The sequence below is a fragment of the Zonotrichia leucophrys genome, chromosome 11 (genome assembly GCF_028769735.1).
Source record: "Zonotrichia leucophrys gambelii isolate GWCS_2022_RI chromosome 11, RI_Zleu_2.0, whole genome shotgun sequence".
NCBI lineage: Eukaryota > Metazoa > Chordata > Aves > Passeriformes > Passerellidae > Zonotrichia > Zonotrichia leucophrys.
In genome coordinates, this window is record NC_088181.1 from 9,500,670 (window position 1) to 9,527,715 (window position 27,046).

Consider the following 27,046-nt stretch of genomic DNA (forward strand, 5'->3'; position numbering starts at 1 on the left):
GGGCTTCGTGTCGCCGGAGCCGGAGCGAGCACACGGGAAAGCGCGGCGCTGCCACCGCAGGCACAGGAAGCCGGGACAGCTGCACACACCGGGTACCGGCATCCTGCACATCGCCTGGTACCGGCATCCTGCACACACCGGGTACCGGCACCCTGAACATCGCCCGGTACCGGCACCGGGCGCACACCCGACTCTCCGGGTACCACTGCGCCTTCCGCCTGTCCGCCAGCCCCACGCCGGGCTGGAACCGGCTGCTGGGAGCCGTGATATCCCTAACTAGGGATAACCAGCCGTGATATCCCTAAATAGTACTCTCACTGCCCGGCCCGGCGGGCTCCCGGGTCCGCTGCCCGCGGCTCACTTGGTGATGCTCGCCCGCACCACCCCGTCCCTCTAGGCGCTCCTGGACCACCCGGCTCCATCCCCGCCGCCGCTCTCCGCGCATCGCTCCCGCCTAGCAAATGGCGGCGGCGGCGGCAGGGGAGAGAGCCCGGGCCACGATGGAGGGGAAATTTCCTCCCCGAGGCGGCCCGGCAGCGTCCGCAAGGGAGGGCGGCGGCGGAGGGCGCCCGCTCCGCCCCGCCCCGCTCCCGCCGCCCCCGGGCCCGGCTCCTGTCACGATGAATGCGGGAGGAAGGCTCCCCCTTCCCCCCGCCGGCCTCGCCGCCTCCGGCCCCTCCTCCGCGCCCCCGCCGCCGAGCGCGGCCGCCCGGCGGAGCGACCCCCGCCCCCGCGCCCGGTGCTGGCGCGGCGGCCCCGGGGGCGGCGGGATCCGCACCGCCCCGGCGCTCGCTCTGGAATGGGTGGAGTTGAGGAGCGCGGTTTCCTGAGAGGAAGTGACCGCACGGGGCAGGAATGCGCCGCCGGCTCCGCGCCGCGTCCCGCCTGCCTCGCCGCGGTGCCGCGGGGAGCCCTCTCCGCCCCGCCAGCCATGCCGCACTTCACCGTGGTGCCGGTGGAGGACAAGCCCCGCGCCGAGTACGACAGCGTAGAAGGGCTCAGCTGGGTGGACTACCGGGAGCCGGCCGCGGCGCCCGCCCCCGGCGATTCCTACGACACCGTCAGCTCCGACGGTGAGCGGGCACGGCCGGGCGGGGGGCGGCGGTGCCCACGCTCCGGGGCTCGGGGAGCGCGGCTCCCGCGCCGCCGCCGCCGGCTGCGGCCGGGACAAAGGCGGGGGCGCTGGCGGTGCCTGCCGGGCTGCTCGGGGCGCCGCGCCCTGGGGAGGAGCCCCCGGGAGCGCCGGGCAGCGGCGGCTCCGCTGTTGCCACGGCCGGGACGCGGAGCCCGGCGCGCCGGGACAGCGCTGCCGCCCGTGCCAGCCCCGGGCCGGGCCGGGCCGTGCCGTGCCGAGCGGGGCGGTGCAGCCGGGGATGCCCTGGTGCGGGGTTCCCCCGAGCCAGCCCGGGGTTCCCTCCGCCCCCCCGGCGCTGGGTGATAGCCCGGGGTGCGGGGGGAGCGGGGCTGGCCCGGGTATGGCTCTTATCGGTGCTCCCATAGGCTCCCTTCTCCGGAGGTGATAAGAGAACGTGGAGATAGGCTCAGATGTTTTCAGTGCTCCACTGCGAAAATAAACGGGTGATAGAGAATGCAGTTAAATTAGCCGAATTTAACGGTGTCTGCTTTAGTTGTTTATATCATCTTAAAAAACGCGGCCGCCCTGCAAGGTCTCTCTCCTGCAAACCGGGCCCTTGAATACTACAGCAAGTGCTTTGTGCTTCTGTGCCTCTCTCAACTCTCCTGCCAGGCAGAGCTGCTGCTTTTTCTTGGGGGTTAATTTATTCCAATTTCAGAAGAAGATCACGTAAGTAGGAGGGGATTTTGGGTGGTGAGAACTACATTCTTTAACTAGGCAGCTGATGGGAGTGCTCAGCCTGTCTTGGTGTTTTGCTGTGACTTTTAAATATAAATAATTTTAAATACAGTGAGTGTTTCTATTGGGAATGTGAAGGACACTTAGATTTGGGCAGCAATATAGTTCTGGTACAAGGTTGTTTTTGCTCTTTGTGCAATCTGTTCCTTTTTTTTTTTTTTTTTCTGCCTTGGTTATGTTTAGCTTTCTGTAACCTTTAGGAAGAGGATCTTCCCATGGGTTCATCTGGTGAATCTGTCTTACCCTCTGTGAATCATGAGTGACTCTAGGCAACAAAAGACAAAGCAGTAAACACCTGACCTGATCTTCCTTGCCTGTGCAGTCAAACTTCTCTGACTGCAAATGTAATGAATGTACAGTAATCCCTGAAGGGAGCTGCACGCCTCAGGCCTGTGCTTAAGGAAGGCAACAGGGTTATTTTGCTGAGTGATACTCAACTGCCATAAGAACAAAGTTCAGTTCTGCCTTGTTAACTTGCTAATTTCTCTGAGAATACGCTTTTCAATCTTCAGTACGTGTTCTCTGGGAGTTTCTTACTTTGTATCATTTTCAAGGAAATTTTAGATTTTGAAGACCAAGTAGCTCACATAGCCCTAATGCCCGTTCTTTCCGTGGCTAGTGTGGGTGTTTTAGGGTGATGAAAAGGAGGTACTTTTCCCAAGCTGTCTGTTACTACAGACAGTTTGAGGCACCAGCCCTATTTGTTTTGTAAAATAGGACTGTTTTACTCTCAGGCTACTTACCATGCAGTCCCTGTGTGTATGAAAGTAACAGGTGTTTTTTACCCATCTCAGCAGGTCGAGGTGGACACCTCCTGGAATGCTTTTTCCAGTAGCTAGCTTTCGCCATGGGTTGGTAAGTGTGGCTTGTGGAAGGTGCTGCCATGGTGGATAAAGGAAGGCCAACTCAAACCACCTCTTATTTAGGTATGAGGCTGCCTGTAGGATGTGTGCAACCAACCCACTTCAGGATTCCCACTCAGCTCCTGTCACAGTCCATCAGTCACTGGCAGGCTGTGGCCTCTAACGTGCTGCTGTCCCAGCTGCAGTGCACAGCCATGCTGCTGGAAGTTAGCTGAGTCTCTCTATTTTAAAGCTAATAAATATCTAGTAATTTCTCTACTAATATATGGTAGCTAGTTCTGTTTTTGTTTGAACTCTAACTGCCTTCCATTTTTTAATTTACTTTCACAGTAATTAAGTATTGTTTCATATCCTCAGGGTGTGTGTATGAAGATATGTGTCTTGCCTACCTGTCCTGACAAGCATGTTCTTCCTCAGTAGCCTTTGCTGTTTTTCTCTGGGTTTCTTGGTTTGTAGCTCTGTAGAGGGGAATCTGAGCTCAATCTTGTATTATTCCTTTCGGTTTTGGTGCTGGTTTCTACATCCTGTGCAGTTACCCTGGCCTCTCACACAGGGGGTGTTGATAATGTGACACAGCAGAGGTGGCAGCTCCTGTTGAAGGCACAATATCTCCGAGCTGTTCAGCACTGGCTGGAGCCTGCAGAGCCTTCTGTGGCAGCTGATTACAGCGCTCATGGAGGGGTTTGTTGGTGTTGGGGATGCCCCTGATTGGAGATAAGATAAACTGCGTGCCTTGAGTGCAGAGTTCAGGTTGTCGGTGCTGGCCTTACCCAAGTGCCCACAGTTGTTCCTGGCACATGGATGCCCACAGAGCAGTGCCCATGTGCAGCTGTCTATGCCCTCACATAGCCCCACCACAGGCAGTGTGAGAAACTGGTTGCAGTTCCTCTGGTGAGCCTTCTGCTGGGAAGATTTTATTTAGTCAGCTTGCTATTCAGAACCTGGTTCCAGGACTTGTTTGGATTGCTCAGTTTGGTTGGATGGGTTGAGGTGACTCAGTAAGGACATGGCCCTTGCAGAGTGTGGCCATGGCACTGCAGCTGTTTGTAGCTGCTCTGTAGCAGTCTGCAGGCTGTGCTGTGCAGTGCTCCCTGCACAATGTCTTAGGCTGTTGCTTATGATTCTGGTGGATTCTTTTTTTGGTTTGATCTTTTTACTGCTGCCTTCATTTGTCATATCTCTGGTTTTGAAGGCTTTTTTTTTTTTTCCTGAATTTTGCTTTTTTTAGGACATCAAGTTTCACATCTGCAGATGTGTAACTGTTCTGCAACAGAATTTCTTGTCAACCATTTCCATAAGAAGGCATTAGTCAGTGTGCAATAATTTAGCCTTGTCAGATAGTTCCAGTGCTTGCTTATGAATAAAATCAGCCTTTTATTTCTAAGTAGGTTCCACTGACTGCCACTGCTTATAATAGACTTTGACATCTTTCATTTAGAAAAAGAAGTACAAAGAATTATCCTGTGATCCTATGATAAACACGTGAGCCCTTCTTTATGGATCGTCAGGGATGAGAAATGTGAATTTGGCATCCCCTCTTTCTTTGAAATAAAGCCAGCATATTAGGTTGGGTACACAGGGCTAAAAGAGGGACAGTGGGGTCTGAACAGTGTTTAAAAAACCAAATACACTTTGCTTTAATAGAAATCTCAGCTCCACAGTCATTGTGCACCCAGTTAACCAAAGTGTGGCAATGTCATGTGTCCTGTGGGAAGTTATTTATCTTCCCTTGACTTTTGTGTGGAAATGAGACACTAATCAGCTTGGTGTCACTAACTAGCTTTGGTCAGCTGCCACCCTTGGTTTTGCCAAGGAATTGCTCTGCTCATGTTCCAGTTATCACATGGCTTCCTCCAAGCCCAGAGTTCTCTAACTAGACTTGGGACCTTTACCTCGAGCTTCCATTCTGTGTCAGTGTGCTCAGTGTTCTTGTGCAGCAGCAGGTTGTGCTGCTCATTTGCAGTGAGCTGCTTTGGAAAATGTGGGTCAAGTTCTGGTGAGATAGCAGTGTGCTTTTTCTTTAAACTTCCTGGTTCACTGCTTTAATCTGTGGTAACTTACTGTAAAGATTTTCAGTCTTTTGCAAGACTTTTGCAAGCTCACATGAGATGTGTCTGAAGATACTTTTAATGGGGACACATCAATCATTCAAAAATTCTTCTTCAAAGTGCCTAATTCTTACATGTAGGTGTTTTGGCCAAGTTCAGAGATAAGATAAAATTAGTCATGTAATAAATTAGACCGTAGGGCTAAATAGGACAACAGAAACATGTCTAGATTTCATTTAAGTTATCTTAAGAACCTCTGCTGGCAGCAGTGTGGCTAAATGGCACTGTTTGTTATGGTGGTCATAGTGGAATATTTTTGCATAACCTCTTAGCACAGGCGTCTTCAGCATTTTTTGTGTTGCCTAAAAGCTGCAGAAAGGTCATAGAGGAGGCAGCCTGGGGTGGAGTTGAGGCAGAACCTCTGAATTGTTTCAGAGAAAAGAAAGTAACCTGAGAATAGCAGTACTGATGTCAGTGAACTGTCTTTTCTGGTGGTTTGTTAATTGTTCTCTAACTGAAAATGGAATGGAGACTGCATCTTTTTCAGTGTAGTGGCGTTTTGATAGGAAGGGGTTTATTTTTCTGTTCTGCTGGCATCTGATTTCCCTTCTGTGAAAAGTATGATATATAAATTTGGAGATAGTAGAGCTGTCCTGTCAGTGCTAAATATGTCAATATTTATTTCTTTTCAGAAAGAGTACTTGTGGGATCCACAGCAATAATTATGGTTTTCAGTGCAGATCCTGAAAGGGGTCTTAGCAGCAGGGTCATACTTTAGAAGTCCTGGAAGGTTTTTTTGTTGTTAGGGCTTTTTTCCTTTTCTTTCCTTTTTCTTTTTTTCTTCAATTCTTTTGCTTTCTGTTTGAGCAATCAGCAATTAGCCCAGCAATGATTGCAGTGCTAAATTCCACAGTGCTTTTCTCAGCAATACAGGTGCATAGAGAAGTGGACTCTTGCTTCAGATAAGGAAAGATAAGAGTTTGGCATGTGAAAAATGAGAGTGGAAAAGTGCTTTGTGACATAATTAGCTGTTTATAATAGCTGGGTGGGTGAAGGAGGTGGTACATACTTCTTTATACCCTGTAATCAAAGGAATTCTTCTGAGGAGCTCATTTTCCTGGAGCCCATGGTCGATACCTCTATTTTATTTTATTGGCTTGTAGTGTAGGAAGGTTTAATTTGTTAAAATGCTTGTCTAGGAAAACAAAAAACTTCTTGTTGCTGCACAAAGTGCTGCTTTTGCTGAGCATGTCTCCTGCTTCTTCTGATTTGTGCAGTGACTGGGGCCGAGCTGAGGCTGCAGCTGTCCAGTACCAAGGGGATGGTGGTGCCAGCTGCTGGTGAACAGGAGACCCAGCTAAATATAGGAAAACATGGGCCTTTTTGTGGGTTCTCTGGTATTCCAGTTATTTGAAAAAGCTCTGGGAAGAATCTCTGTGATATGTCTGAGAGATGTGAAAACAGCTCCCGTACCCGTGTGTGTGTGTGGGTCTGCATGGTGCAAAAACCTAAGGGAAGATTGTTGAAAAAACCCAAACAAGCCTCTGTTGGTCTTTTGCAGCTGCAGATATTTGGTGTTTTGGAGAACACCATTAGAAGGCTAAGCCGTTGGAGAAAAGAAAAAAAAATCCATGAAAAGACATGGATTTTCTAACTAATAATCTCGTACTGTGCTTGCTAAGCTGCCATTCCAAACTTGAGTCTAAGTTTGGGAATATTTTAACAATGTGAAATGATATCTCCTATACAATCTCTGAACTTTTCTAAAGAATTTTAAGTACGTTTTTGGGTGTTGTTTGTCTTACATCTCTCTCTCATGTATAAAATTGATCTGTGTGTGTCATTCAATTTCTCCTTACAAATTTCTTCAGTGTTTCACTTCCTCAAAGAAAATAGTGACATCTGCTTTCTTTTCCCTGCTGCAACAAAATTAAAGTATAAGTTTTTGTGTGCTTTTCAGTGTAAAATTTAATTTTGGCTTTTGCTTTAAAGTTCTGTGTAGAATGAAGACTTAAGGTAGTTTGCAGTCTCATTGACTAGGAAATGTAGCCAAATCTAATAAATTTTGCCTTGTAAATGTAGCCAAACCTAAAAATGTAACCTAATAAATGCTGTTGGCTGAGGTTGGCACAACCACCTTGAGAAAGATCAGAGTTAGTGACCACTCCTTGTTTTGAAGTGCAGGTGACAGGATGGGGGATACCCGGTGCCACAGGGAGAGCAAAGCTGCATTTGGTGACTTTCCCCTTCCAAGACCAAGTTAAGGATTTACATCTGTTTTTGATTGTGATGCAACAAATAATGTGCAGATTGCTTTAAATTACAGAAAAATTGCTGTTAGCACCAAAACGTGGAGCAAGATTTCTTTGATCGAAAGATCCATGTCTGCAACTTGTTGGTTCAAGGTTGTTCTTTAAATACTTTGTTCTGTGACCTGAATTACAGAGAAGAAAAATGCACCCTTTTAAAGCCTATTTGAATTACAATTTAGGGATGTTTCCTTTGTATTCAGTAACCTCTGAATTGGAAATTTTGCATCTCTTAATTGTATGAAGCTGATTTTTATTCTCAGATTATTATAAAGTTTCAGGGTGTTTTTTTGTTTGATGTAGTAAAACCTCTTTCTTAATTATTAGTTTTCAATAGGCAACTGTTTAAATACTGCCAAGTGATCCCTTAGCAATGGGTAGTACTGTTCTTGTTCTTTCAGTTCAGCTGCTTTGGATGATTTCTTTCAGCATACTTGGATTTTGTCATGCATGGAGGACTGAGCATCTTTCACAGTGGCTGCTGTAGCAATTGCCAAGCAAACAATATCTTTGTTTTAAGCAGGCAACATAAAACACGTACACAAAAAATTAGTCTTTTCACAGACTCAAATACATGACAGTTAATGTGACTGTGTTTAAATTTAATAGGTCTACACAAAAATACAGCCCTTAGAATGCATGTAAACCTCTGGAATTTGAATATGCCAACATTATGTGTATATATATATATATATATGTAACTGTGTCTGGAGGTTACTTTGTAACCTTTTTACTGCCTATTTGTTCCCTATAGCTTTTATTTTAAACACTATTTCACAACTGTCACTTCTGAACCATAAAAAGAAGTTCCTGGAGTAAATGAGAAGGATTTTTTTTCCTAGCAGGCTTTTAATAGGGCTTTAGATTTTGTGGTGGTGTGGCTTGGAAAAGAAAGTTGTTTACTTTCCAGCAGTGTTAAATCATGTCTGAGCAGCAGAGGTGCAGGTCAGAACAGATCTGGGAATACATTTTCTCAAATTTTTGTTGCTGTTAAAGGTACCAGGTGGAGTTCTTTCTTAATCATCTTTTGATCTTCTTTGTGCTCTGTAGGACAGAGAGATGGAATTTGACATGCAGAATAAAGTGCTAATTGCCCCCAAAAAGCTCTTACTCAATTAGCTGATGGATGAATGGGGAAGTTTGATAACTTGGCACTTATGCTTTGCTGACTGGATGCAGCTTTAGACTTACTGGAAATGTAAATGAAATGGCATTTTGCTGAGCAGAAGATGAGAGGCCAGTGCCAGGCAGGGCTGGGCAAAGGGAGAGGAAGGAGGTTCTGCTGGGGGTGCAGAAAGGGTGATCATCATCCCACCTGTGTGATGGTCACAGTTTGCTCCAGGAAGCTCCTCTGGGTAAGGTGTGGTGTGCCAGCATTTCCACAGGTATTCACATCTTGGGTTTGCCTCATGTCTCCTGGGTTTTTGGCCCACAGGTCCATCCTCTTGAATGCAGAGTGCTTAATTAGCTCCTTTCTCTCCCCCCAAGTGACCTGCATTGTCCTAGAAGCCCAGCTGTGTCATTGATTGGCACATGGTCTGTCCTGTCATGAGGATGCCATCCATCGATTGCTTTAGAAGGAGAATCAAAGCTGTGAGCTGCTGCTGGGGGCTGCCTTGCAGGGATTGTGTAACCACATCCTGGCAGAGCTGTGTGTAGGGCAGAGGCACTCTGTGCTGTGGAGAGGTTCAAGGTAATTATGCCTCAACAAGGCTACATGGGATTTTTTCCCCTGCAGTCTAATTACCAGCCTTCAGTTTCATCTCCTATCAGTAGCCAGCAATTTCTTCTGTTTATCTGAGGGATTAGGAACATCATTCAATCACTGCATTTACTCTCTTATCATGAAGCAGACTGTACAACCTTCTGACTTTCACTTCCATGTCAAAGGGAAAAAAGGATTTTTATGGTGTGCCATTAGAAGCTGCTCATTTGCTGAGTTAAGAAGGGCAAATTTGTTGAGACTTGCTCTTGCATACTTTACATTGCTGATTGCTGCAGTTAAACACAAGTTTTTGTGCCCTGCCGTACAATTGTTTTCCATAAAATTATCTATAGCAATGCTGCTTTGTTTTATGACCCTGTCTCTGTTTGCAAGCTGAGTAGCCCTGAGCTTAGTTACTGTGTGCAAAGTCCAGCTCTGGTCACATCTGAGTCAGGACTGGGAGTAATTCTAGAGGATGGCAGAGCTGCTGCTGCCTCTGATGGAGGACAGCACATTACTGTTCCTCTTCTGCCTTCCCTTTGCATTCAGGAGCTTTGTCTTGCTGATCCTCTCCTAAATAGTATAATTGGTCTTATTTTTTCTACTGCTTGCTGTAGTATGTGTTTGTGTCCAGAGCTGACACAAAGGTACAAATTCATTAATTGTCTTGCAGATCTGGTTTTAACATCTACTGCTCCTGTATCTTTTGGGCTTTGTTCTGCTAAGGTTTTACCTGTCCAGCCTGTGATTTCACATGTGAAGTGTTTGGCAGTAGTGCCACTTGGCCGCTGCCATCCCCTCAACAGCATCCCTTCCTTTCCTTTCATTCCTGTTTGTGTTCTGCACCCTGTGCTGGGGCACGGCTGCTTTGAGAGCATCCCAAGCCAACCCTTGCTTCAGCTCCTGTGTGGAACTTTTACCTTGTCCTCTTTGTCTAGGCCAGCACACACCACTCACTCTTGACGTGTTTCTGAGTTCCAGGAAATCTGGTGATGATGTCAGGGGTTAATTTCTGACACGTGGTGGCCAATCATGAGAGGAGGTATAGTTGAGTCAGGTTTGGTAAATCCTGATTCTGTGTAACCAGACAGTGGGATGATTATCTGCCTTGTGCTAAGATATCTTCTATCACACATGCAAGGAACTTTAAAGCTGTGACTCAAGGCAGCACAGAGAGAATTATTTAATTGCAGTATTTTGCCTTTGCCCTTTTAAGACGCTGTATTGTGGACTTTTTGTTAGAAGCACATATTTAGCAGGAGCAAATTCACTCTTATACATCTTGGAGTGTTTGCTGACTTAGATTATGTGCAGCTACCTAATTCCTGACTAGTGAAGCAGAAAAGTGATCTAATGTTGCTGATTGCTCTTTGAAGAGTTTCTCTAAGCTATTCTGTTATACCCACTTTGCTCTGATGCTCTTGCAAACAGATGAACTTTGCATAAAATGATGGTAAAAGCCACTGTGGCTTCTCCAGATATCTGAATTTGTCTTGATCTGTGCTGTGTTGCACTGTGGGAAATGTGTGGTGCTCTTTTGTGAGACTTGTGGGCTCTTTGTAAATGTGTGTCAAAATATTTGTATTTAAGAAGAGCAGTGGTTTTCTCTTTATCATGTGCAGTGTCAGAGCTCTCTCCACCCTCTGAGATGTTCACTGGGAAGGAGTGACTCCCTTTGCTTGGAGAAGTATCATGCTGACTTGGAATTTCTCTAAGTATGATGACCAGAGTTATAGTGAGTTTTGGCTGTTTGTAGCACTTCACACTGAAAGGTCATCCTTGGATTTGCTTAACTTTTTTTTTCTTTTTTTTTCCTTCCTCCTTGAAACACCCTCCCCCTTTCCTTTTTCCTTGGCTTAAAAAAACCCCAAACTCTCGTGAACTTTGTTTCCACATGGAACACAGTACTTCTCAAATGTAAGAAATATCTGATGTTCAGCACTTTCTGCATGAGTTAACTGACTGAAAACCAATGACATTCAGGATTTCACAATCAGCTTGGAAGTGGCTACCAATGTCTTTCTGCTGTCTTCCAGGAACGGGTGATAGTAGATAGATGTCTGTAAATGTACATTGTGTAATATGCAATACACAGAATGTACATACATTGAAATGTTCAAAGTAATTAAATCTCCTTTCTTCTGTCATTTTCTATATCTATGGAGCATCCTGGCTCTTACCTTATTTCTTTATACTTGTTCCCTGTAGGAAGTTTTGTGAGCTGGTGGCAATACTGGCTTTTAGGGGTCACTGTTCCCATCTGCTTTCTCTCACTCCAAGGTTTGTGCCTGTGCAATTGTTTCTTTGCCCTGTGTTGGTCAGGAGGTGGGAACAGGTACATCCAAAATAGTGGTGTGTGGTTTTTTGGGCTTTTTTTTTGTCGTTTTCTCTTTTGTGCTGTGAAGCCCTGGTCAGTTGCACATGTATAGGGCTGAAAAGAATCTTCTGTATTTGGTCTCAGAAAGAAATGTGAGTTTGAATTGAATACTGCATGGAATCTGCATACTGGTCTCATAGATGTATGTTGCAGTCTTTCAGAGACAGTGGAAACATTTCGTAGCAAGACAAGAGGCTTTTCCTGAGGCAGAGAAAGTACCAGAATGCTGCTCCCTGTATTTTGATAGAAGGTGTGCTGTATCTGAGGTGTCCTCATGCATGTGAAGGGATAGAGTTTCGGGGAGGATAATCGTGAGAAATGGTTCTGGAGCTGTTCCACATGAAAGAACCTCTGAAGTGGATTACAGTGAAATAAAGGTTGTTTTTATAGTGGATTTTTTTTTTTTTTCATCTGACAGTGACAGGTTATATTATGAAAGCTCCCAAGTGATGCGAGTTCCTAAATCCAATTTCTCAAAAGTGCCTTTGCATCTTTATTGACCCAGGTATTCCTGGTGACTGCACCTACCCTATCATGTAGCTAAGCCTTAGTGAGGTGTGTGTGCTGGTGTGCAGAGGTCTCCTTGTGCATGGGCAAAATGGTGAGGGCTCTGGTAATTATGAAGTGCTGAGAATCTCTAAGTTAGTATTTCTTGTGTATCTTATATAAACCTCCCATTTCATCCTGCTGCTTCTATTTTTTTTTTTTTTTGGCGATCTCACATGTGGTTCATCCATTAATGGGTCACCCTATTCTAATGTATTGAAGATGGAAAGAAACAGATCACTGTTTTCACTTGAAAGCTGAAATGCCTGCAGGGCAAACGTCACAGAGCTACACTTTTCATGGCACTAGCAGGTTTAAAACCCTCTCTGGTTCCACACTCAGCCAGCAGCAGATTTGTGCCACGCTTTTCTGAGTAAGTGTGCAAACAGCTGCAGTGTGCCTCTTAAATGTGGCTGGGCTTGGATTTCACAAGTAGATTTTCTCTAAGATCCTGATATTTGTGTATTTTCTTGGTGTTGAAAGGATTATAATGCCAGGATTATATCAGTGTCAGCTTAACTTTCTGTAAGGACCTCTTGCTTCTTGGAAGAGATCAGTCCAATTCAGCATTGCAGCCAGCACTTTGGCAGAGCAGGTAGAAACAGTTCTTTTGGAAATACAATATTATTAAAGTTGTCCAATCCTCAAGACTCCACAGAGGAAGCATTTACTAAAGCATGTGCTAAGAGCTAGAAGAAGAATAATGGTAAACCAAGTTACTGAAAATGTCAAAGAACTGTTGCTAAAGGGTAAGTATTTTATGCTGATATTAGCACTTATAAAGAATTGTAAGTGTTCTGGAACTATCAGTGGATTAACTGAAAAATAGTAATAATTCTTTCGGAAACACAGGGTTATTAAATTGCTAAATCCTTTGAGTTCTGTAGGGTCAGACAACTTGATGGGAACGGCTGTTCTCTAATCCAGTTTTGAAAAGTACAGTAGAAGTCTTCACAGGTGTTTATCTTGGGATAAATCCAAGATCTGTGCTTAATTGTGTACTTAATTTTGTACTCTGCTCCAGCTTATCTGTTGCATAGGATGTTGTCTGGGAAGGTTTTGGCTGTTCCTTTCAAGCAGAGCACAAGCAAGTGCCATCTTTTGAACTCTGAACTGGTTCAGAGGAATGATTATAATATCAATAATACAGCTTTTTATTTTAGTTTTTGGGTACAGTTTGCTTTGTTTGTGTCACTTTCATAGGTGACATCACTGTTGCTGATGATAAATGTGAACTGCAGTGTAGTATGTAATAAGTCTTAAGAATCACAGCTTTACTAGTTGGGTAAAATCCAGTAAACTCAAAACTATATTGACGGCATCAATTAACAGTGAAGTAAATAATGTTATTACATAGCATAATAATGTTATAATAGTGAATGAACAACATATACTGTTAACTTGAGCATGGATGTCAACAGTTTGGTGTTTAAGCTGCAGTTTCTGATGGAAATGTATGTCTGGAGCAGGCATGTGAGTGTTCAGTGTTGCCAGTGAAACTGATTTTTTTGAGCTTGTGTTTCAAGTACAGAGGATCTCAGAGCTCTCCAGGGAAAGATCTGTCCTTTTATTCTGCTGTGCTTTCCTCTCATCAGCCTCATTGTTGCGTGGGTTCTTATCTAGAGTGACTTTGGCCTTTATTTTGATAAAATACTGGGTCAGCTGGGATTTTACAGCTTGTGCTTCCCTCCACCTTCAGTGGAAATGACCTGGTAGCCCAAGGTCTTGTGTGAACTGACATTAACATTTCAATTCATTATTTCATTAGCAATGCCTAGTTTGTAGTTTGAATGAGTTTTGTTTAACTAGATGCAATAGTGGTTATTTCCTGTTTCTCCTATTTCTGGTGTAAATACAATAATCCTATTAAACCCCCACCCACCTAAACCAGCCCAGCCTCAAAACAAGAACTTAGTGGACTTTTCAAAACATTTTGAGAAATGTTTTTTTCTGAGCTTGGAATGTCACTTTGGTACTTTTGTCTTTTTCTTACTGCAAAATAAAGGAATTATTGTTTTCAGTTTTTAAATATATGAAAGTTAAATCACGACTTTCTGTTTTTTCATGAAAAAAGTGCTTTGGGTGCTACTGATTACTTTGTAGCTAAAGGGAAAATAAGTATTCCTTGTTATCAGATCCTGTAATGTCAGCAGCCTGTTCTACTGCCAAAAAATGAGTTTGTAACCAGAATTTTCATTTTAGAAATTCTTTGTGTTTCTGGCTAATTGTGTGTTGTCCATGGAGAAATAAGTATTTCTAATAGGCTGTCTTTTTTTATTATTGCTTAAAGTTATCTTTATTTTGGACTGCTGCTGATGTTGGGTTAAGATTTTTGCTAAATTGTGGAAAGCAATTTAAGAAAAGAAGCAATATCTGATTTCTGTTAATGAAATGTCAAGGTAGTGATATCTGCAAAAGCATAATTGTGCATTGAATTATTTGGTACAGTCTCACGAATGAACCAAGAAAAATATTCCATAGCAGTTCTGAGGATGAATGAGTTTTGTTTAGTCCAGCCACATGTGAGGAACCACATGAATAGAAGTAGACTTGGAATGCATTTGAAATCAAATTGTTTTCTGCGTGTTTCTTAGGTTATATGCTAGACTGAGTCTCTTGGTTTAGTTCAGCAGCACTCCTGAGTGCTTGGCTGCTGGGGATTGGAGATACCAGGTTTCTTGGACACCTCGTTGAGGGTTTTCTGTTTCTCAACAATTCCCAGACCTGCAGGTCTTGAATGATGAGCAGAGCACTCTGAGCTTCACACAGCCTTTGGGAGGAACAGTGTGAGCATGATCCTCATTGACATCTGGGAAATGGTGTCTCAGGAGCTGTTAAAAACAAACCAAACCCCCAAAGTGTGATAAAAATGGGCATGGGCTGATTTTTATATTAAAACTTTATCCACAAGGCTGTGAACAAATGCCTTCTAAATAATCTGACTAAGAAAACCTGATTATGCAATAATATCTGTTTGGAGCAATCCCATTGTTTCTCCATTTTTTTTTCCCAGTAGAAAACCTACCTTGGGTTTATTCATTTGCTTCTAGGTCTTGTGAGAACAATTAAGTGCATCAAACCTACTTTGATTTTGTGGTCAAAAATCAAAGTGAATTGTGTCTTAATTGCCACTTGTGTAGAAATTTGCAGAACATACTGACACATGAACATCTGAGAAAGCACAAATAAATCAGAACAGAACCAACTTGCTTTCCAAAGTGGGATACATTTTGCCTGTCTTACAATATCCGTAAATCAGGGTTTTATTTAGGTTAGGCTCTCTTTAGTGGTAATTTGCAGCATGTCAGGGTGCATGCACAGAGAGGCACTCCAGGGGTCAGCTAATTGAGCCTCTCCTTCTGAGTGAGGAGTGAGCCTGTGTGATTAGTTGGCTTTAACAGCCTGCTGTTAGATTGCTCACATTAAGGGAAACCTGCAGCAACTACTTAGGTATCAGTTCTGATTTTAATCTTAGGTTCCAGTGTTACTGGTAGATGAAATATTAGAAGTATGAAAATTTTTTTGTTGTAATTAAAAAAAAAAAAATCAGGTAGTGTTCCCTGTGCATGAAAATGGTTCAGTTTGTGCCCTTAACTATCACAGGTTTTGTGGCCAGTAATATTTGTGAAATAGTGTCTGAATAACTGCAAAATGTGGTGTTAGCTGCTAGACAGGCTATTTCATCACAGTGTTTGTTACTGTGGTGGACACAAAGGAGCCTGTACATGCATAGTACAATTACAAGTGAGATACTAACTCTACACTGCTCCAGAAATTAAGTTACATTGAGGGGAGGAATGTTGGGCTGTCCTTTGAGCTGGTTTTCTAGGAAATACCTGCTGTTTGTTGGTTATAAGGGGGTAAATAAACCAACTTGTTTCTTGGTCAAGCTGAGCATTTCAGTTCCAGCTCTGACTTGAACTCTGATTCTCACTGAAATTATCGGAAGAAATTTAGTCCCTCACTTAGGATTTGGTGCTTGAGGCAGGGAGGCCCTGCATGCCACCCTCCCCTGTCCCAGCAGTGTCTGGAGCTCTGTGCAGCTTTTTTGCCTTTGGAGTGTGTTGGGGGCTCTGTTCCTCCTGAGCTGCTGGGAGCAGGCTCTGTGTGCCTCTGCCAGCTGCCATCAGCTCAGCTCTGATGTGCCTGGAGAAGCAAAGTGACAGAAGTTTCTTATCAAAGTTCAGCCCTCGTCAGAATTTGCTTTTTCTTTGATGTTTTAACCTTGCTGTAGCTTGATTTGCATTGCTCTGTTCACTTTGTTGTCTGTGTGGGTCAGACTAAGGCTGGTCAGGCTCTGTCCATCTGTGCCTTCAGCACGTCTTAACTTGCCAGGTAGATGAAGTTTCCATGAGTAGGTGAGCATCTCTGGGTTAGTCATGTCCTGATGGAACAATCTGTAGTTTTTTAAAGATGTACTAATTTCCGCTTCTTTATCTGAATGTGATGAAGTAGGGGAGTGGTGGTTTTTGTAAAGGGGTTTAGAAACTGGCAGTAGAGGAAAAAAAGCCTTGACAGGTCAAGTCATGCAACTGCTCTTGCCACCTTCTCAATGATTATTTTAGTCTGGTAGGTCTTATCATTGTGAAGCTTCCTGGTCTTTTCTTTACAATATTGTGTAAAGTATGTATCACTGTGCCTAATTGTTCAGTTTTCATTTGTCCTCACTAATCTTTTAGTTACTTTCATGTATGTCTTTTGTTTGTCATTCTCTTTAAATTCTGGATTTCATCCCTCGGTTACTTAAGGAAGCACAATGGCTTGCACAAAAGGCTTGCATTCAGCATGCTCAAGCAGTGAAACTGTGTCTGGCCTAATCCTCTTCCAGAAGGAAAGCAGTAGCATGAATAGTGTCCTCCATGTTCTTAATACTTTTGAATTTTTTTTTTATTTTGGTAAAGACAACATTAACCTTTTGGAGGAGAACAAAGTAAAACCAGTCAGTAGAATATCTGCTACAGTTTAGTCACAGTGTTTTTTCTTGGCTGTGACGCAGAAGTTTGGATATCCATTTATTGTTTTTATTCTGTTTCCTGATCTTGTGTGTTTGTATGTGGGAGTGTGCACACTTGAGGGTTTTAGGTTTTGTTCCATGGATCATCTCTGATGTTTTAGGGAATTCAGGTGATCCACAGGATGAGGAGCTTGTTCTCTGGACCTGTGCCCGTATCTGAGTAGGGGAGTAGAATGTTCAGGGAACTCTGCTGGAGATGTTTAGATAACTGTATAGTAGACATGGTGTTTGCAAATAGAATTATTGGTTTGAAAGAGAACTGGTAGGATTCAGAAATAAAATGCCTTAATTATTGAAAGATAATGAAGACTGAGAAGCAATGAAACAAGTGAAGAGGAAACATTAACCTACTTGGAATACAGCTTGAATACCTCAAAATTTGAGATTAATTAGGGACTAAGGCAAATAAATTATTCTCTGTTGCAGAATATTTAGCTCTCTCTTTGAGCAATGTTCCTTGCAAATCAATCTTGCATGATGAAAAAACTAACACCATAGCTACTGGCCAGGACCAAAGGCTTGATAACTAAGGATGTGGAGCACTGTGCCCATGTCACAGGATGGTGCTTGCCCAGGAGACTTGGTGCCTCAGGATGTGAAGTGTCCCCGGGTGCAGCTGGGGCAGGAATTCCCCAGGGTGGCTTTCCGAGGCCACATCCGCTCCCTCCCCAAGCTGATGGAGATAACGCGCCCGGCCCGTGCAAGTAAGTCTCTCTGAAGCTGCTGCTCTTGCTCACTGCACAGGGAATGAAATTAATAGTGTATTTCCAGTCACAAGTAAGTCTCTCTGAAGCTGCTGCTGCTCTTGCTAACTGGCACAGGGAATGTACTGGAGAAAGTTTTTTCTGCACTGTGCTGCAGTCTCTGGTGTGTTTTGTCAAAGTACAGTTGTGATTGCTGTTGAGGAAATGGTCATTTGCTGGAGGTTTTACTCCTGAAATGGAAGCACAATGTGAGAAGAGAGAAAGTGAGAGGAATGCTTTGATTTAGAACATGTCTGTAAAGAATGGATTGCATTGAACATGCAGCTGTTGTGAAGGTGATTTTTGGCTGTCATTTAATTAGCTGTATTGAACTTTTCAATGTAGTAGTCTTGAATTAGCAAACATCTCTGCAGCTCCAGTTCTGCTTATTCCATCCTTGTGGAACTAGAATGTCGCTGTAAAGAACTTGCATATAAACTTATACTCCTTCACTTCTGTGGAAAGTGTACAGTGTTTGAGAGGGACTTTAAGGTGGCACTTCAGTATATCAGCAGGAAAGTTCACTTTTATTTGTGCATTGTCTGCAGTAATTCATAGGTATGTTATTTCAGGACAATGGAGCTGGTGCTGTGAATGTGGTAAAAAGCTGTAGTACATCTCTATCTGAACCATCTGGAAGAAAATGTGCCCTAGCAATTGCAAAATCAATACTGTATTTCCAGTAACTAGTTCTACTGAATTTTCTATTCAGTTTGGGCTTCCTGTGTGCAGGATGGTGTATAAAGCCAGCATGCCAAAGGGTCATATTTGGAAGGACAGTCTAATGGGAAGGGTCTGAGTGATAATTGAGCATATAAATGGAGAATGAGAGAGAAGATAGAAGCTCTTTATATATATATAGAGAGAGAGGTCTTCTGAACAGATCAATTGTGAAAAATTCTCTGGTGGTAAAATGAAGATGCATCTAAAAAATAATAACAGTCAAGCTGAAGATTCATTTAAAGTCACTGGTCTTTGTCAGGCTCAATGAGTGGTATGAAGTAATCTTTCTTAACTAAGGAGAGGTTATGTGGATTATGGTAACAAAGGCATTTAGAAGGAGCAAAAGAATTATAGTCTTGTTTAAAAAAGTGAGATTGAATGTATGAATGTACCTTGGCAACAGCAGGATTTTGTACATAAAATTTTTGAGAGTTTCTCCAAGTGTTAAAAGTAAAAGAACACCCATTATGCTGACTTGAGACAGTGATAAGGTAGGGTCCCCAATGGAAGGAGGAAAACTAAGGCAGCAAAGAATTGCTTTAAAAATCACTCAGTGATTATAAAAAAAACAAAAACAAACCAGGCTGATATTTCCAACATTGTCACCAGAACCAGCAAATAGGATTTCTTATGTAATGTAGGACCATAATACAGGAATTGAGGAAACAAACCAAAGTTGCCATGACCTTGCTGTGTTTAATAAGTGTAATGGAGAAGATACTGCAGAGACCAGAGTCTTGGAGAATCAAGCAGACAGCAGTATTTCTGTTGATGTCATAATTTGCACCATCATTTGTGTCCAATTTAATGAGTGAAAGGTGTATGGCAGATAACTCCATTTCCTCAGCAAAAATTGTAAATGTACTTTAACCACAACAGGATGGGGGGACTGCAGCACACTGCAGCAAAATTGATCTGATATATTCCAGTATAGGCATAACAAATACAGCAAGCAAGCAGTTTTTGCAGATTTTAACCTTTGCTTAAGTTGGTAACTGTTTGATTTTGATGCTGTGTTGTTAAGCTTACTGATGTTTCTGTAGTAATGTAAAAAATTCTACAATTACAGCAAAGTGAGCATCTCTTATGTGTAGGTGGGGTCAGCAAATAAGCTGAGCTTCCTTGTAAAGGCAGCAGCTCATGAACATTTTGAGGTCAGTTGTCAGAGCTGTGAGAAGGGCACTGAGCACATAAACACAATAGGCTGCTTTTTTCATATATTTTTGGTCAGCTAAGTATTTACTTACAGAAGCTATAAAATCCCTCTGTTCTTTGTGAATATTGTTTTTCCAACAGTTTTGTTCAAAGCACCTGTCAGCAATTTCCAGAAAATTGTGCTGCTTTCCATGCATGCCTTCCCCTCAGTAAGAATAGGACTGAGTGTTCTCATAATTTTTGGGCTTAAAACAATAACTTTTGTAACAGTGGGGTTTGTGCTGATCACTATGTGTAGGGGAGGAGTCTCCTCTTTGCTGTTAGGTAAATTTTGTAAGTTGATTCAAATTTCAAAATGCAGAGAGATTTTTGCTTGAATTGTATTACAATAATTTAGTGTAGCCTTGTTGAATTGATTACTGTAATCATTTAAAGGACGCACCCAAAAATCCAGATGTTTAATCTCTCACTTTTGGTGTATTCAATGTGGAGTATTTTAACTTGTAGTGTTTTCATTTGAGAAAATAATGTCTTTTTCTTTCATTTTTCATTTCTGTAGTGGTTACATCTTTTGTAAATAGAAAAAGGTATTCCTTGGATTAATCCTTTCTTAAGGAGATGCTCTTGGAAATAATTCATTTGTATTGGCTGGGAGAGCAGGGAGTGAAGAGGTACAGACAAAAGAGAAGAATTTGTGTTTGCTGAGCAGAGGGTAATGGGAGACATAGGTCCAAGAACTTATTTTGAAGATGGAAGTCAATTTAATTTTTTTCCCCCTCAGAGGTTGTTTTAAACCGTAGTGCCCTTGGTTGGGTTTTTTTTTGGCTTTTTTTTTTTTTTTTTTACTACTTGCTACAGAAAATTCTACTCATCTTTGACGTTCTTTTCTTTTTAAAACATTGTTCATTGCATATGGGAATGCTCTGATTTTAGTGTATATTATATCAGGTTTTAGTACAGGAGTGTAAGAGGAGCCTGAAGAATGCACAGCTTAAATGTTCAGAACACAGTAAGGGTGTTGAATGTCTGGGGATTAGTGGGCATAGTGAATAACCAACAGCATTTAAGAACTAAAAAGGTGCTTTGGGGGCTGTTTTGTGTTGTCATTACAGAATCTGCCTTTGAAGTGTTCAGTTTTACTAAATGTATCTGACTGGGTTGGGCACACAGCTCAGAGGCTGCTGTTACCATTAGCAGCCATTCCTGACTGCACAGGAGCTGTCCCAGCGCTTGCCACTGTTCTGTACAAAAACAGCTACAGAAGTGAGCACACACCAGGCACATACAGCACTGTAGCTGTGACCCCACTTGTGAATTTTACTTTGAGGTGACTTTTTATTCCATTTTAATGAAACAGAGGAGTAGAAATAGAAATAACTCTACCTTGGGAGTAACACCTTTGATACTGTTAACATTGTATGACTTGAGGTACTAAAAAGAAACAAATTCAATTAACCAAATGAGTTTTTTTCATACGGATTCTTCAAGGTTACAGCATCATTCTCTGCTTATCAAAACCTGCTTTTTTTTTCTTCACAGGTCATGGCAACCATAAAGAAAACAGTCCTTTCCTGAACAGTTCAGAAGCTGGCAAAGGAGGCGATTACTATGACAGAAATCTGGCCTTGTTTGAGGTAATTTCTAGCTGGTTTTTGTACTTCTAATGTGATTTGTGATCTTCCATGATGGGAGGGATTGAGCACATCTTTCTCCCCCACCTGCCTTTTTGTGGGTGTCCATCTGTTGTCAGGGCACCAGTAGGCAGGGAGGTCCTGTGTGGTGGCAGAGCTCAGGTGTGGGGACAGCTGGGTCTGTGAGGCAGAGGTAAAACTCTGTTTAATTGTAAATATCTGGAATTAAGGAGGGGCAGGCTCTCCTGCTGGAGGCCTTTTCCATAAGCACAGGACCACACCAGGTGTGCAGGCTCTCCTGTGGCACTGAGTGAAAGGAGGATCCACCAGGATCCCACAGGCCATGCTGCTGTGCTGAACAGGTGGTACATCTTGTCTCAGCCCCTTCTGGAAGGAATTGTGATCAGATTTTTAAACATGTCAACTGCAGGTCAGATCACAGGAAGGAGTAAGAAAAGGGGTGCTTGGCTCATGTCATCCCTTTAGGGATGACCCCATTTGGGGTCCATTTCTGCATCATGTACAAAGAACATCATGCTACTGATGCCACCAGAAGCTGTTCAAGGTGATACCCAAAGATATGATAAAGCTGCAGACAGTGAAATCTTTCTCAATTGGTTTTTATTTCCTGTGTGGAAAGTTGTTTCTCTTTACCATGCAATTCCTTATTGTGCTATCAGACATGCAAAACTTTAAAATTTAAGAGAAAAGGAAAGGGGATGATTTTGGTCTGGGGCTTTTTCCTCCCCCCTGCCCCAAACCAGAAACAAAATTGGATGGGATGAGTATAAAGGTGGGAGGCCCTCCATACATGTGTCTCTTGGGAATTTTGTCTAGATCCACAGGAATTAGATAATATAGTTTTGAAAATGTAATAAAATCATCAGAGTGCATACTTGTCTGCAATAAGCAGAGTTTAATCACTAAATCTCTGATTTGTTTGGCAGCTTGACCTTTTTAAAAGTATATCTGTTGATGTGAGTTGACATTAGAGGTACGTGCAAGCTACACATTCATTTTCTCTAAGGCTCACACTTCTTCATTGCTGCAATTATGCTTTTCAGCACCTGAGGAGAATGATTCACATGGTGCAGACATTTTGGCCTTTTCCTTTCAGAAAATTAAAACCTCTCACCAGTGGTTGAGGCACAGTGAAATACTCTGTCATTTCCTGGGTGATTTTTCTGGTGTGTTCCCTGGTAGCCTCAGGCATGCCCAGGAAGGTGTGATCCCAGCCACTCTTCAGAAGTGCTGTGAACTGCAGAAGCTGACTTGTTGTCTTCTTCCACAGGAGGAGCTTGATATACGACCAAAAGTGTCATCTCTGCTTGGCAAGTTGGTCAACTACACAAATCTTACTCAAGGTGTCAAGGAACATGAAGAAGCAGAAAGTACTGATGGATCGAAGAAGAAAGTATCAAAAGTAAGTAGAGATTCTCTCCATGGCCAAAAGTGATGATTGGGATGATTCCCTGTGGGATTTTTGGGGAACTGGCCTCCCTTCTGCTTGTTCTTAACCTTTCTCGGGAGCCATGACAATGTTGCAAAGAAATGCCAGGGAAGCTGTAGGGATACAGCTGTAACAGAGAACTGGGGCGGATGTGATGGGTAAAACTGCACTGCAGTGCAATTCCCTATGCGTGGTGTGCATTTAGATAAGAAGGGTTTCAGTGGGCCACAAATAAAAAACTCAACAACCCCCCAGCTTTTTCCTGGTGCTGTTCTAGCTGCCCAGTGGTACCTGACACATCTCTGCAAGGCAATCACAGGGTTTGCAGGAGACAACACCTGTCTGGAGCGGAGGGTGGAGCTCAGATTGGGCACCCTGGGGCAGCTCGGGAGTCATTCTGGTGTCAGGCACTTAGGCAGCTGAATTCTGCCCCAGAGCATCTGCATTTAGATGTTTGGCCCTGGAATGGCTGCAGCAGGTGAGGCTGGGTTGTTGGTAGCTGATTCCTATCAGCAGGGCAGTGTTTAAGTGCTCCTCTCCCCTCTGGCAGAGCTGCAGGTGCTTTGGTTACTGCTGCACCTGCAAGTGGTGTGCTTGCATTTTATGGCTTGCAGGCCTGTCAGATTGTTTACAAGTTCTGTCAAAAGAAGGGTTTCCAGAAAAGCTAAGATAGCACTTGAATTCTGCAGGTTTTCTGGCACTGCCCTACAAAGCTTGAGCCATTTCAGAAAGAGATGGCAGTGATAATGTTGCAAACTAAGAGTACTCTCAAGGAGTGAGCATGTTACCCCATGCTGAATGCCCTTACTCACGCTCCAGCTCCTTACTCTGCACTTTACACTGGGGATAGCAAAATTGTTTTGTCAACATGAAGCTTAAAATTCAATTTTATTTGAGATCACATCCACTGAAAGTGTTGCAATATTGTGGTTAATTTTACATCATGACAGGACTGACCTAAGGTCGCCTGGGTGAAATAGCTGCATTCTGGTCCTATAAGCTGACATTAAAAAAGTAATTTAAGCTTTTTAATTATGATTTTCTTTTGTGTGGTACTTGCTATTATACTAATGGCTGAGTCTTGTCCAAAGTTTTTACATTCACAGTACTAATGAGTAATGTCAGCTGCATCTCTGTTTTAGCAAGCTTTTGGTGGGAATAATGTCAGGCATCAGCTTCTAATATAGTATTGTTGCATAATCTAAAATACTTTTCATCCTCTTGCTATCAGAAGCAAATTGATTATTTCCCTGACAAAAGTAGAATGGTGGAGGACACAATAGATACGGTTGTTGAGATTTTAAGGAAGTTGTGATCACTTTTGCTCTTTATTTCCTTATTAATTGCCTGACCAGAATACTAGGGTAAGCTGCAGAGCAATCTGGAATCTAGTCCCTTGCTTCCCTGATGGAAAAAGGATTGGGAGAATTTGGCTATGGGACTGCTGTATACAGTTGGTTAAAGAAAATGTATGTAAAACTTCACAGGGTAAAAATGGGGCAAATACCAGAAAACTGAGAACTTGTTTTCAGTCCCTGGCAGAGTACCATGCATGGTATGGTGTTAATATTTCTGCATTTGGGTATGATTCATGCTTGCATGTTTTCAAGCTGTTTATTGCCATTAAAAAGGACTATTATCTTTATTAAAGCTTTGCTTCTATGGCAAAATGGAGTTCAGGTTTAATAACTGTGTTTTCCTGAATTATGCTTTCCCATGTCCCAGAAATGTGTGTTCACAGACTTCAGATGTTTTTGTGGGATGGGCTTGGTGACCTTTCCAAAAGTGACAGTAACAAGCTGTATTAATATCTCAGTGTTTTCTGTGTAAACACTGCAGTTTCCTTAGGCAAACCTTTGTCTGCATGTCTGTCTCTGGGATAAATTACATCAGCTGCAATATCATAACTGCAGCTTGAATTTCTTCTCCCTCTCTTGCCATGAGCAATATAAAATTTTAACCATCATGCAGAATATAAGACGACTGAAAACCTTGGCCAATAATTATAATCATTAAACACAGGAAATTTAAAAGCAGTAACTGGACAAGGGTATGGATTGAAGGTATTCAGAAACAGTGCAAACAGGATTCTTCTACATCTTTTTAGTCATCTCTGAAGTATAAATCACTGTGCTGTTGTTACCTTGTCCTTCCCATTTGAGCATGAGAAGTCTGGCAGTCCATTCCAGCCCCAGCAGGTCTGTTTTTAATGGATAAACCCCTGTTATCCCTCCCTTGGTGGATGCTGCACTGGGTGTGCCCAGCTGGTGTGACAAGGAGTGACCTGCCTGTCACTTGCTGGGATTGGCATCTCAAAGGCAAGAGCTGGAGCAAGGCAGGTGAGCAGGCTCCAGATCTGATATTTAAAAATGAACTGAGCAAAGCAATCCTTTCAGTAAGTGACTGTAATTCTCTGAGCAGGTAAGGCAGGTCTCAGTGAGCACCTTTTGGGACCTAGCACAGCCCTGCCTGCCAAATCACATCCTTTCAAACTCATTTCAGTGCAAGACATCTTGATATGAACATTTATCTTGTTTCAGCAACCCACTAAATACTTTTGGTAGTAGCATTCCCTCTTAGGCACACATCAGGTAAAATTGACTCAACCCCAATGTAATAAGGTGGAAATTGGGTTGTTTTTTCTTTTCTAAACACAGTATTGCAATAAAGCACTTGTGCTATAGAAATATCCCCTTCTCACGGAGGAAAAACCAAACTGGTTTTGTTCATGTATCTTTAACAAGGCAGTTAATTTCAAGGCAGTGCTGCTGTCTGTCCTCGTGCTAGAGAGCACCATGAGAGCTGTCATTGCTGATCAATGTCCCTCAGCCCTGCAGCCAAGTGCTTTAATAACCCATCACACTGGCACAATGGAAATAGTGTCCTTCAGACTCAGATCAATATTTACATAAATTATGTGTCTGCAGCTGATGAGAGTGAGCAGAAACATGATCTACATCACTGAAATTGAGACTGTTTTCGAGATTTTTCTGTCCCTTCTGGGTTGTTCTAAAATGGTGTTCTTCAAATTGTCTTTCTTTCATTTCCTTTATGCAGCATGGGGTGTTACATTTTTTCATGTGGTTGCTGGTGAAGCTGAACATAACCCTTGTTTGAGGTCACATTCTGTTGAAACTTCAGCACTGGTTTAGTATCACTTAGTGATGAAAAAAAGGATCAAGTCACTACAGATTACTGGTGTTAAATATTTCTGTGAACAAGCTGCTTCAAGTAATATTTGTAAATCATTCTTTCTTATGAGTAATTTTTTTCCCTACAGGGTAAGATAATCCAGACTAAACTCTTAGGCCTGAGATACACTCAGTAATACTTGCTTGGGCAGACACTTGGGCATTTCCTAGGCTGCTCTGCCCTGCAGTGGTCTCAAGTGTTCAACTAATGCACAATTTCTCTTCCTCTGTGGTCAAAGTGAGCTTGTAACTTGATAGGCTTGAGAGGCCATTTGGAAGGGTGGGGGAGGAGATAATGGAGCAGTGGAGCGAAGCTGCAGGACCACATAGGGCAGAAGGTGGGAAGGAGCTGAGCTGAAGTGGATCCTTGTGCAAAGGAAGCAGGTGCTGGAAGGTGTGTAAGGGCAGGCTGAAATCTCAGCTGCTTTCCTAGTGTGTGGAGGACTGTCACGTAGAAAACACAAAAACCATGGTGCATTTACTCCTGTGGAGGAGCAACAGGATGGGCTTCTTTTCCCAGATGCCTGTTTTGACAAACTCTTTTAACTCCTTTATCCTGAGATAGCCACATATCTGATAAATTCACTTGATGGGCTCAGAGATGTTGTGAGGGAGGGACTGATGTATGAATAGACAGATAATTTTATCATCATCAATCTGGATGTATCCCTGAGAGGCAAAGTGTGCATTAATGTGACAGTGGGAAGCCCCTGTGTTGGGCAATGTCTATTTAGTCCTTTTTGAGTTTATGTTTATGGGGTTAAAGACACAGTGGGAATTAAATGAATGTGTTGGAATCATAAGTATCTACACCTTCCCTTCCTTGAGGAAACAAGTACACTGTGAATAATACTCCATGAAGATCCTCCTCAATTATAGCAGTGGAATAACTCAGTGAAAAATCCTTAACTTGCCTTGATCAGGACACTTATGTAACATGTGTCATTTCTGACAGCAGTTCATTTTGTCCTCATACATAGTCCTGGCAAAGCTGATCAGGTTAGGTATTTAGGATGATAATTTGTATAAAATGACAGGTGATGGTTTAGGGAATTAATTTGTTTTGTTACTGTGGCACTGGAACAGCTGAGGAACAGCTCTGGCCCTGTGCTTGCAGGTCTCATAGGGTAACTCCCCTGCAAACCCTAAGCCCATGATTCTGTCATCCACTTTCCTTCAGGAGGTTCACCTGAGCTGTGGTGTGTATCAGAAAAGTCTGGTTGATCTGTTTCAGTTTTAGTCAAGGAATTCATAGCTGACTTCAAAAAATTCAGCCAGCAGCTCCTGGCACTTGTAATGTAGAACAGTTCAGATCATGTTCCTGGGCACGGTTTTGTTTCATGTCTGGCAGGGCAGGTTTCTAGTGCAGATGAGGAAATTCTGGATTGTAACATGTAATTGCAAGTTGAAGCACTAAA

General features: G+C 42.9%; 1 protein-coding gene across 2 annotated transcripts in view; it reads left to right on the forward strand.

Annotated features, from left to right (window-relative positions):
* The first annotated feature begins 752 nt into the window (after positions 1–752).
* SLC12A4 (solute carrier family 12 member 4) overlaps positions 753–27,046 on the forward strand; it is a 46,930-nt gene continuing 20,636 nt past the window's right edge. The window contains exons 1-3 of one of the 2 annotated variants that reach the window (XM_064722966.1): positions 753–1,073; positions 20,896–20,990; positions 22,279–22,410. In XM_064722966.1, the coding sequence (XP_064579036.1) occupies positions 800–1,073; positions 20,896–20,990; positions 22,279–22,410 (501 nt within the window). In that variant the 5' untranslated portion in view covers positions 753–799. The remainder of the gene's footprint in view (positions 1,074–20,895; positions 20,991–22,278; positions 22,411–27,046) is intronic. The other variant, XM_064722967.1, reaches the window with a different exon arrangement.